This window comes from Leptidea sinapis, chromosome 23, assembly GCF_905404315.1.
Source record: "Leptidea sinapis chromosome 23, ilLepSina1.1, whole genome shotgun sequence".
NCBI classification, from domain to species: domain Eukaryota; kingdom Metazoa; phylum Arthropoda; class Insecta; order Lepidoptera; family Pieridae; genus Leptidea; species Leptidea sinapis.
Window position 1 is genome coordinate 12,826,741 of NC_066287.1, and position 13,011 is coordinate 12,839,751.

The following is a 13,011-nucleotide window of genomic DNA, read 5'->3' on the forward strand; positions in this document are numbered from 1 at the left end:
GTAATTACGTGGTGAGAGACCCACATATCCTGTTTTATTACCGATACGTTGACGACATAATAATTTGCTGGACAGGCACCGAACGTCAAATCAATCTATTCATTAATAAAATTAATAAGATCCACCCAAAAATAAAGTTTAAATTGGAATTCGAATCAAACCAATCTCTAAATTTTTTGGATTTAACATTAACAAGAGTAAATAATAAATTAGAATTCAAAATCTATAGAAAGCCGTCATATACAGATATTGCTATTCCCGCGTCATCTTGCCACCCCGTACAACATAAACTAGCGGCCTTCCGCTGCTATGTTCACAGATTAATGTCAGTCCCACTGTCCCGTGACAGCTTCGCGAAAGAACTTAATACAATATACCAAATCGCGGTTTCCAACGGCTATACAAAACAGTTAGTGAACAAATTAATTAAAAATAAACAAAAACGTTTAATTAATTCAGAACTTTATCCCGTCCCACCACAATCAAATACTAAATATGTGGGTAGTTTGACATATATTGGTCCAATATCGGATAAAATAGCTAAAATATTTAGGAAAAACAATATTAATGTGTCCTTCCGAACGAATCACAATGTCAGTCGAATATGTAATGGCAAAGATCGATTAAATAATTCCGAAAAATCCGGCGTTTATAAACTAAGTTGTGACACTTGTAACGGGGTATATATAGGTCAAACAGGTCGAAATTTCGAAATTAGATTAAAGGAACATATTGCCGCATTTACGAATAATCATCCCGAAAAATCAAACTTCGCGAAACATTTAATTGATACAGGTCACTCACTCGGAAACAATAATAATTTTAATATTTTGCATACATGTGAAAAAGGATTTCGCTTAAATGTGTTAGAGCAATTAGAAATAATAAAACACAAAAATAACAATATGTTTACATTGTTGAATGAACAAACAAATTTAGTCCCATCACCTTTGTTACGTGTCTCTTCCGGGGGTAATACGTCACAACAGCCGACCAATCACAGCGCGTCATTTCATGGGGCGAGGGTATAAAAGAGCGGCTTCCGGCTCATTTGATTCAGTCTCGTGCCAGATTTTGGCGAGACAACACGTCCTGAGGATGCCTCGTGTAGAGGCGAAACACGTGTCGAATTGTTTTAAAGACAAATATTGGCGGAATTAACACTAAAGAAAACTTAAATAATTTGTATAATTATGGATTTCCGCAAAGTAACGCCTTATTCAATAAATTTACTTATCCAATAGTCTGTTTCCAGTGTTATTGTTTGAAATGCAGTGATCCTCTTCAGTTTTATGTACGTCACAAACATTCAAGGCATTTTAGACCGATCCACAAGCAATATCATAGGGTTTTTATGCTCGGGAATATTTTATAATATTCAACTTTCCCGATGCTAAATGCTCAATGTAAAACCAATCAATAATTATCACATCAAATTAAATAAAAATTTGTGACTAGAGCATGTGCAAGTTCAACGTATTAACCGGTAAGTGATACATAAGATACGCAGCGCTTCACCTCATCCGCACACTCCTCCCGCGTAAAGTATAGCCAGAGTAAATACAATCAGTTACGTCGCATGGAAAAACAACATACGATAGAAAACTAAAACATAAAAGCCTTATTCTTTATTATTTCATTTTGAAATTTACACAGTTTATAGTACTCATTTAGTTCATTAAGAAAATACAAAAAAGTAAAAATGACTGTTTTGTGGGATACGATTATTTACGTAGGAGCCATCGATTTGTGACCCGAAACGAAGCCGCGGCCCATATTAACATGTTCGTCCATAAATGCCTCTTTTCCTGGCCGCTGCAGTAATATACTAATAATATACATCGCATAAAACATATTACTGTCATGACGCAAATTAAGTTAGCAAAAAAACATTACAATGTATATAAATAGCAAACCTCGATGGCACTGTGCTGAGGTTTTCGATAAACATTTTGAGACCAAGGAACTTGGCTTCACGTAAAGCAGCTCCGATGTAAATTAGTGCTCCAAACCAGAGTAACAATTCCGACGATATTCGCACCTAAAATGATTAAATATGAAGTCATTTCACTAACAGTAACGTGAAACGTACAGCAATGCCACAGTCAAAAGAAAAAAGAAGCATGCTCAATATTGAAATACAAGATAAAGTACAACTCTTTTTGCCATGCAAAGCCACTTTTAGGATTTGTCTGTCACCTTCTGTATTTCGATACGACAAAGGGCCTTTAAATTTAGAGCATACACCCACTCCAGTATTGCTAATGTCCAGCGGAAGTTGGTGTTATACTTTCCATCAGGTAAGCATAAACTATAAAAAAAAAACTCCAAATTATAGAAACGAAGAGAATAAATCTTCCGGATGTAAGATTTTAAATTAAAGCTTTAAAGTGAAAAGTGCAGGAGGAATGAGGACCCTAATAAATAGTTAATGTTTGGGCAAAAGACGTGACAGCGACCACGCTGTTTTTATACCAATAAAAACAGAAGAAAATATGGCATGCAGCATCGCAGATGGGAAGATAAGCATAAAAGAATTCAGGACCAAATTGGTCAGATGAGGTAGAGCTGAAAATTATTTTGTGTTATGTATAAGAGAGGGCAAGAGTGATGGAACGAAGTGAGGCCATAGACATCCGCAACTAGGCACTAGAGATCAATAGATGTGTTGCCGGCCTTAAATTTGGAGGTATAATCTCTAATCTTGAAGGTCTAACGGCCGTTCCCAATATTCAGTCTATTTCTTACTTGAGATAAAAATCGTAACTATCGTTGACTTTTCTGTGCCAATAAACTTATCGACGGTAACTCACCTTATCCGTACACGCTGTCTGTCAATGGGACGATGTATACCTTACCAGCGATAGAAATTTATATGGAAATTGTAATTCACGCGTCCCAATATAAAGCGATAAGAATGACTTAGCGGGTATGTTGGGACAGCTTCAGATTATTGACAGCTAATTACTGACAGTAAAAGGTGGTAATTTATCTTTATCTGTACATAGTATATTGGGAACGGGCGTTAGTCGTACCTAACGGTTCGCGAAAACTGCAGCTCGTCATTGATTTCACAAAGTGGCTGTACGAGGCAAAAATGCTCGCAAAACGCGTAGTTGTAGAATGACAGACGTAACATGATGTGTGTAGTATTTTGTATTTTGACGAAATATCCGCAGGAGATTAATTGAAGATCATTGTTATTTTGTATATGTATACAAGATTGCATTAGTAATGATTATAAGGCTATAAATATAGTTAAATAAGTTGTAAACATGTGAAAAATAAGATATATTTAATATTTATCTAACAACAACATACTTTTGCTTGGGTGGTATCAAAGTTCATCAAGCGACAATCTTCAGTTAAGTCCTCCCACCAACCTTCCATATCGGATTCCTTAGGAGCGTCTGTTGCTGGTAAATTAAAATCAATGTTAATTCAATAATTAATAAAAACAAATCCTTATAACATTGCTATTCTGTCGTCTGTCGGTCAATCACACAATATTTATCTTACGTTTTTCTTTATCTTTGGGATGGCTCTTGAATCTTCCACAACGTTCTGGTTTTGAACCATTAAAAATTTCGACAGAGTTTCCTGCTGCACCAGTCATGTTGTGAAGTACTGTGCAGTTATCTGAAACATTAACTGGTATAAAACCAGTTTGTTTGAACCAATTTGTTATTCAAATTATATTCATATTGAATTTGAACAGTTTTGCTATATTATTTATAGCAAAACTGTTCAAATTCAATATGATTTTAAAATATATTTTAATTAATAGTACTTTTTTATTTAAATCATAATTTCCAAACCATTAAAGTGTTAATTTGCAAAAATAATAAAAAAAATCTGATAACTTTAATTTATTATTTTTGAAAAGTTGTAATAAATAAACAAATAAACTAAAAGATTTAAAAAAATATTACTCAGTAATTTGAAACAAAAATTTTAAAACTATTTTAAAGCCCTTAAATTGTTATAACGTTTTCAGACGGAAGTATAACTTTACGTAATGAAGTTAACTTTACGTGATAACTACTTACGAGACGTAAGTAGTTATCACTTCAAAACACACATTTAATAAGAAAATTGAAAAGATTTTGTTATATGACGTCCGTTTTAAATGACTAAATAGCCCATAAAATATATTGAGGTTATTAAAATCAATACTAAATGTATGTATATTTACTAACTAACGAAAATATTCAAAACAATTAACAGAAATAAGTGTAGCAAGGTAAAATTTGATTATAGAACGAAAATTATTTTATATGTTAGTATACTAATAATCAAACTAACCAACATCTACCAAAGCTGTATCGTTGATTACAGATACCACAGTTGTATTTACAACGGTGGCGTTAACAGCTCTATCAGGAGGACCCGGTCGTAGAGTAAAACAAACCAGAGACACGAGGAAGTAACACGAGAACAGTATAAATTGACGGTAGAAACGAAACTTCACGAACGTATTCCATTTTGTCTTTAGAAGATCGATCAGCATTCCCTCCAGTAATTCAAGATGTTCATCTTTTTCCTAAAACAAATTCATTGCAATCATTAACTATTTGACTATTTCAAAAAAGCAACAGACCTTCGACAATTCGAGCAGCTCTATACATTGCACGCGGTCAAATGAATCGAGCTGATACTAGAGTGCGCCAGACTAGAGATGACAGCAATACTTCATGTGTGGCCGGACCTGAGCTGCGCTTTGTAGAGCGCTAGAATGTGGGCCGGCTTGAAGTATTGCCGTGCTCTATTAATGACGCCCAGCTTCTTCGAAGCCAAGTTGGCTTTGCCTTTTAGATGACCGCGGAATTGGCATTTGCTCGATATTTCGAGAGCCAGTATCGTATCGTACATATATGTAAAAGTACATCAAAAGAGACTTTAATATAAATATTTTAGAAAATAGTGCTTTAAGTATTAAATTATTAAATCTATTTAAATCATACACCTAATCCAATATGTTCATGGAACCCACAAGAATAACTTCTACTAGTGCCACATGTATTGATAATATTTTTACGAATGTGAGGGCTACTAGTAAAAACATAATTAGTAAATTAGATTCGGACCACTGTGGTCAGTTAATTCAGTTTGAATCTTTAAAACCCAATATAACTAAACACAAAAAAACTTTTGTGTGAGTTACATCAGACCGCATAGAAAGAGTGAGGGCCATCCTTGTTAGAGACCTCCCATTTTTATTAAAACCAAATGAAATGTATCTTTAATAAGTTCTATAATTTAATAAATTCTATTTTCACTCCTAAATCGGTCCTCAAAACTGATGCAATAGTTTTTAGCAAGTGGGAAACAGTTGAATTACACAAAAACAGGCAAAAATTGTACGATTTATATGCGGAGCGACAATATAACTGTAGTGATGACTTCAAAAGATATGTTCAACAGTTCTCTAAAAATTTTAAAAAAGATTGTTCTATTGCCAAGTCAAGGTATATACGAGATAAAATAATCAATAGTTCTAACGTGATAAAAACGACTTGGAAAATAATAAATGAAGAAACTGGAAGGGTGACCCATAAAATATCCGAGTTCAATTTAAACTTTGATAACAGATCCGTAAAGTCGAATTGCGAAGTTGCAACAATTTTCGAAACATTCTTTACTCCGCTCTTTCACTGTTGAAAGACAACATTTTTGAATGTGATAAAATCTTTAAATTTGATCATGTTTCTGGCTCTGATGTCATAAAAGCTTTTAAATCTATTAAAAATAAGGGGACAAATGATCTTTGGGGCATATAAGTTAAACTTGTCCAGTCTTTGATTGATATTATTGCGCCAGATTTAGCTATAATATTTAACAATTGTATAGAATATGGTGAATTTCCTGACCTAATGAAACATAGTAAAGTAGTTCCACTGTTTAAATCAGGTTGTACCAGTGACCCTACTAATTATAGACCAATATCTGTACTGTAACTGTAAAACAGTTTGGTTTCACCCAGGGTCGTTCAACTACCGATGCTGGTATTGACTTGATATATAATATATTTGAAGCCTGGGAGGAGTCTCGTGATGCACTTGGCGTCTTTTGTGACTTGTCCAAGGCGTTCGATTGTGTTGAACACGAAACATTAGTTAGAAAACTTCACCATTACGGTATTAAAAATAAAGCATTGGATTTAATGACCTCCTATTTAAATTGTATAATACAAAAGGTGCCTCCCTCAACAAGTTCAAAGCCTATATTAAACAGAAACTTATTGAAAAATCATATTACAATTTAAATGATTATTTAGGTGATAAGAAAGCATGGGTATGAATTGCTCTAAAAGATTTGAGCTTTAGTTACCCTTTATTAAATATAATAGTATTTATAATGATCAATAATTTTTTAAAAATGATAATTTATACTAAAAGCAATATGGTCAAATTATAAATAGAGGTGTTTAGTGAGTGTTGTTGAATATATTTTAGATGAACATTCTTGTTTTTGTTATTTGGTTGAGTTCCTGTGACAGTTTTCATCATGCTCGCTTAAATGTCACTGCTTGGGGCAGCGACGTGGGACGGGTCGTTCCCTTCCCTAAAATATGGTCGAGGGAGGCAATGGCTGGCCCATGCATCTTTTTTTTTTTTTTGATTTGCTCGTGAACGGGCGCTGCTTGCGGTGGCAGGATGATCCTGTAGCCGGAAACTCTACCTCTTGGTTTTAAAATTAAAAATTTTATATTTTTTATAATTGCTAATAAAATGGTCGCTAAATACCTTTATTTATTTATGGTGTGTGTGAATTGATGCATCTGCTGTACCATGGCCTGGTATCATTGTTGATACAGTAGTAGTCGGCCGTGAATTTACTCAATAGCTCTTGTTCTTTACGTATTAATTTACATTTTTTTCTTGAGTATTTGTAGTTTGAGTATTATTGCTGCATCACTTTACATATATTGTAACTGAAATGATTTGTGAGTGATTGCCACAAAGAGTTTCTTACCACTTCTTATTAAAGTTCAACCCTCAAAGGAGGTGGATATAAAAAGAAAGTCATTTCCTTGACCTGCCTGAATAAGGTGATTTTGATTAGATTACCCTAAAGGAATGAGCTTTTGATTACTGTTAGTAAAATATAATATTAATTAGAAGTTTAAGCAGAATTGTCAAATTGTAAGTAGAGGTATTTGGCGAGTATTGCATGATATGTAGGATTATATGGATGTATTAGGATTATTTTATTGTTGTTTGCTGAGTTCTCGTAACAGGTTTCATCATGCTCGCTTAAATGTCACTGCTTGTGGTGGCGACATGGGACGGGTCGTCCCCTTCCCTAAAATATAGTTGAGGGAGGCGATGGCTGGCTCATGCGTCATGCTCGTGAACGGGCGCTGCTTGTTGTGGCGGGATGATCCTGTTGCCAGGGACTCGGTTTCAGATTCTTAAAAGTTATTGTGTATATATATATGTATGGATATATACATGTTTATTTATTTATTATCGCTTATAAAATGCTCACAGAATAACTTTATTGATTTATGGTGTGTGTGGATGATGCAGCTACTGTACTCAATAACTTTTGTATTAATTTACATTTATTTTTTTGACTTACTCGTGTAAGACATTGACTATTTGACGTTTGAGTATGTTTGTTGTATCATTTTACATTTTACATGTTATATTGTAATTGAAATGATCTGTAAATCTTGATATAAAAGAGTGGCAATGAGTTTCTTGCTACTTCTTCTCATTAGCTCAACCCTTTACGAAGTAGCGGTAGATTCAATAAGAAAAATATTTTAATTTTTTTGACATTCATAAGTGTCATTTTCGTGACCTACTTGAATAAACTGATTTTGATTTGATTTGAAAAGCATGCTATAGGCTATACTATAGCGAGGTAGGCTAATTAAGTAAGATGAAGTTATATTTACAAAATGAATTGATCAAATTCAAATTCAAATATTTTTATTCAAAATAGGAATCAAAATCACATATTGAACGTCTAAAACTACATTCCCACACCCATTCAAAATAGACTGCCAAGACTGACAAGAAACCCAGCGGTTTTTTTTTATAGAAATATGGATTACAATGTAATATCATACAATAAACATTTATAATTAAAGAGCCTGAGGGTGGTTTGCTTCATTCCCAGTCTGTGATATCATTAAGAAAATCGGTTATGCCATAGTAACCTTTCCAACACAAAGTTTTTTAATAATTCTTTTAAATTTCGTAACACATTTGTTTTGTACATTTTTTGGGATAATATTGTAGAAGCATACACATCGCCCAATAAAATACTTACTAACTCAACTAAACCAAGTAGTAGGCATAGCAAGTATATTATGTTTGTTCCTCGTGTTAACATCATGATTGTCACAGTTTCTAGCAATTTCCTCAATGTGCTTATGAACATATAGAACACAAGCCGTTCCCGCCCGCCTCGCTGGGCGAATTTTAAAGGAAGGAACATTGGAATTCGAAAAAAAAGTAGCCATAAATATTCGAAAAATAAAAAATAAGTAACAATATGCCATAGGACATAATGCTATGAAAATATCTATGTCAGTAAATTGTCTATTTTTTTTTAACCGTTTATGCTGCAAAACTAAGCCTATTCGCCAATCTTTCACTAATTTAAACAAGCAAGATAAATTAAATGAGTTATGAATTATATATGTCGCCGCGAAGTTCTCGAGGAATTCGTTCCTGGAAGGGATCCGGGAGCGATGCAGGGTACGCATTGCGCTGCAGAATGGCCGTGTCGCCGCGAGCTTCCGACAAGAACTAACATTTAAGTTTGATATTATGTGTTAGGATTTAATTTCAAATTACTTATCATCGTTTGCATTGAAAACCGTTGGAGGCGATGGATATGTATATTGTTATTAGAATCAGCGCCACCTATCGGAGGTTTCATGTACGTTGAATTAATTATAACGCCATCTGTATGATTACTTGTGCAACTGCAGGCATTGCTCCCACCACCGGTAATTTTCCATGACTTAGCGTCCGGTGGTGGGGTAAGTGCTTGGGAAAGGTAGGGCTTTGCGACGGGACGGCACTTTGGCTCGAGATTTTGGAAAGAAAACATTGTAAGTAGAAGCTTTGTCGGTTTTAACTAAAAACTGTAATAAATTTTGTAAACTTGCTTTAAATTCACTATCTCAAAATGATAATGTGATTAACTTGTTAAACTAGCTGCTCGATACTTTTAAAGTCTCTAAAATTATAATTTGTTTATCTGGTTAGCTTGCCTTTCATTAGCATTAATTTAAGCTCCCTAATTCAATTTCTATCCTACATTATTACATTATCTGAGTAATAGTTAGTGTTGTACCCTCATATTTCCGACATATATGTATATCGCAAGTACATACAAATTTACAAACAAAAAGATTTAAGTGAAAATGATCGCGACTAACTAGGTCTATTTCTCGTGCAGATATGCGGGCGATGGGTTTTGCGCCGACGCACCTGCGTGAAGCCTCTACTGTTCCCCGCGGTTTTCACGCTTCCCCTAAGTCGCTTGATCATACGATGTGGCGTGATAGTGGCGGTTGCTCCAAAGTGTACCCGGTAGCTAGTTTAGCAGTCCAACTGATTAGTAGTCGCTATAATTATATATTATTGCCACAGTTCTAAAAACATTCAAAAGTCTTCCCTATGATGCAAGCATTTTATCAAAAAGAAGACTAGATATTATTGCAAGAATTCCTACAACCAAAACAGGATTTGCCAATCGCCAGTACAGCAAGCTCTCAGCCATGCTTTATAATAGGGTAAGTAAGGAAATAAATATCCATTCAAAACAACTTCATGAATGTTAAAAAAATGCTAGTAAGTTGGATAAATTCACTCACTTTGAAACTGAAGAACTTTTAACAGAATCATTATTATTATTTTAACAGTAACACAAACATTTTATTATAGACATTCTTATAAAAGATTCATTCATTTGATCACAAATACACACTCACAACACACCCAACGCACACATACATCTTATTTCTTAGTATACATACATCTTACTTCTTAGTAATTAGAATATGTTTGAATGTCTATATAATGAAATAAGTATTAATAAGCTATGGAAGAGCAGAGTCTTCTAACACAGGCGCTATAGTGCTATAAGGGAGGGTCCAATGATGAATATTGATTTATGTACATACTTGATAAAGAAAATAAACATTTTGTATTTGTATTTAGTATAATGGCATTAACAGCGTAGGTGGAGAGCATATTTAAAAAAGAAATGTATTAATTTGATAATAAATATCACATAGCAAAACGGTGTTTGGCATGAGAACACTAAACGCGTTCTATACATATCGTGTACGTGACACGCCTAAATACGAGTACCGATTTGCAATAGAACGAATCGGTATGATAGCAGACGCTGCTCTCCTTCATTACCGCACCCCAACGTAGCTCTGCCTAATGGCCAAATTTACTCAGTATTTGTCTTAAGTAATTTATACGATAGATAGTCTCTTGCTACTAGACAACGCATGACATCAGGCCAGGTTTATTATCTTAGTGTGACTGACAAGCTACGTCTGACTCGGGGTGAATAATTCGTCACTGTCAGTATGATATTAAATGGGGAAATTTTAAAACTTGTAGATTCTACTTCATTTCTTGGAATAGTATAAGATGAAAAACTACAATGGGGCGCTCATATTGAGGCCATCTTAAATAACTCAAGTGTTGCTACTTTTGCTATCTTAAGAACTAAAAATCTTACTGATAGTAACACAGCGAGCTTGAAAGATGATCGAAACAATATTTGTTTTGCAAAAAAAGGTGATTAGAGCCATCTATAACCTGAATTCTAGAGAATTCCTTATGTTACAAACTTCTAAACTACTTTACGGATCGATTCAACCGGCCTTCAAATTCAAAGCCGGTCAAAATCGGTTAATTCGTTCGTGTGTTATCGTTCATGAAAGAAAACCGAAAACAGGTACTACTTCCAAATTCCGAGTTTGATCAATTGAAACTCAAAGATTATGAGGCTCAAATACTGCGTCGAATCCGCCCAATTGCGGGAAAGCTTCATTCATTCAAAAGTTTTTGCCGTTTGAAAATCCAAAAAATACTGTATTATTAAGCTTTCACCAGACATTTGAGCTCGAAGAGCTCAAAAACATAGAACAGCTAACTATTTAAGACAACAGAGCTCAAAAAAACTCAAATTATATTTTAGAGCTTGAAGAGCTAAAAATCCTCATAAGTACAATATGAAGCTTTTAGGTTTAGAATTATCGGAAAGTTGCACGGATGGACTTTAGGGTCAACCGTTTTCCAAATTTTTTACAGGCACTTAGCTTAGCTTATGATGATTAGCAATATTGTGTTTTGTGCACAAGAAGTCACAGCCGGTGAATATGAAGCTTACAAGAACGTAAACAATTACAAACAGGTGCTATTTACACTATTATCACAGACGTATCTAGTGATAATTGATACTTATTTATACCGCAAATCTGTAAAAGCTAATCTTTTTCAGCTTTTCCGTAGTAGTAACAAGAGGAAATGTGAAGAATTTTACAAAGCACATAAGTCGTGTCTCATTTGCTCTAATCATTTCCTCGAGTCTGATTTATCGCCACTAAAGGATTTAAGCGTTTAAAAATTCCTGCCCATAAAGTATGATTAAACTTATTTACATTAAAAAGTATTGAAATCTCTTTCGAAAGTCAATATAATGTTTTGTCAATTTAGTCAAACACAACACGCAGGAGGTAGTTTAGGAGTGGTAGTGCTATGTTGGGTCCTCATGGACACAACCGAATTGGGCCGGCATGCCCGGAGAAATACCACTCCCCCACTCGAAACCGGCGTGAAATAGCGGCTATGCCGCTGTGTTTCGTCCGGTGAGTGGGGTATCTGGAGGCCTACACCCCCCCTCCCAAATACAAATGGCAGCACAGACTAAAAAGAGACTACTCCAGTACGATACCAGGCTATGCAGCCCTGGAGAATCCGTCCCTGGGCGTCCACAATTAGGGCCTGTACCTAACAGTGGTTGCCCAGGCTGCCCCGCGTATTCTGGAGGGGGCAAATCTGCGCTGACTCGGGGCAAACAGAGCAGGAGGCTCAAACCACCCTCCTCCACACTCGCTGTGGACTTTTGCAACATCAGGGGGCTTCGATCAAATTTAAATGCCGTCCACTTTCACCTGGAGACGGCGAAGCCGGCCCTGCTCTTTTTAACCGACACACAGATATCCTCCCTGGCTGATTCATCTTACCTTTCCTACCCGGGGTATAATTTGGAACACTCCTTTATACCACGGGCTGGCGTGTGCGTTTACGTCAGGGAGGATGTCTGTTCTCGACGCCTGAGTTTTCTTGGCGATTTTAACGCCCACCACGCCGAATGGCTAGGCTCGCGTACCACCGATCATGCAGGGAGATCTGTTCACGACTTCGCCTTAGCATATGGTGTGACGCAACTGGTTATTGCGCCAACGCGAATCCCAGATGTGCAAGATTCACTGTTGGACCTTCTGTTGACCTCACATCCGGACGGCTACCTAGTTTCCGTTGAACCTCCTCTGGGATCGTCGGACTACTGCCTGATCCGGAGCACTGTGCCGATCACGCGCCTAACACGGCCCCGCTTCTTAGGCTGTCGCCGCGTGTGGCACTATAGGTCAGCAGAGTGGGACGAGATGCGGTGCTTTTTTGCATCCTACCCGTGGAGGCATATCTGTTTTTCGCTGGGAGATCCAGATGCCGCTGCTGACGCTGTTGCTGATGTGGTACTGCAACGTATGGAACACTTCATTCCATCCTCCTCTGTGCCTATCGGTGGCAGGTATCCCAACCATGGTTTGACCGCTCCTGCAAAATGGCCTCTCGCCGAAAGCAGGAGTGCTATCAGGCTTGGGTCAATGCGGTGGTATCTAAGGATGTGAATTCCAGCGAACTTAAAAAACACTTCAATCATGCCTCCAGGTCCTTCAAAAGAGTTATTGCTGACGCGAAGTCGAAGCACATTGGCAGAATTGGCGAGAGACTTGCA

The 13,011-nt window shown here is 36.2% G+C and overlaps 1 protein-coding gene across 2 annotated transcripts in view; it reads right to left on the reverse strand.

Annotated features, from left to right (window-relative positions):
* LOC126971102 (transient receptor potential cation channel subfamily V member 5) overlaps window positions 1–13,011 on the reverse strand; it is an 85,808-nt gene that overhangs the window by 36,171 nt on the left and 36,626 nt on the right. Inside the window, exons 8-11 of one of the 2 annotated variants that reach the window (XM_050817250.1) lie at window positions 4,306–4,543; window positions 3,520–3,651; window positions 3,322–3,416; window positions 1,917–2,041 (exon numbers count right to left, since the gene is read on the reverse strand). In XM_050817250.1, the coding sequence (XP_050673207.1) occupies window positions 1,917–2,041; window positions 3,322–3,416; window positions 3,520–3,651; window positions 4,306–4,543 (590 nt within the window). The remainder of the gene's footprint in view (window positions 1–1,916; window positions 2,042–3,321; window positions 3,417–3,519; window positions 3,652–4,305; window positions 4,544–13,011) is intronic. The other variant, XM_050817251.1, reaches the window with a different exon arrangement.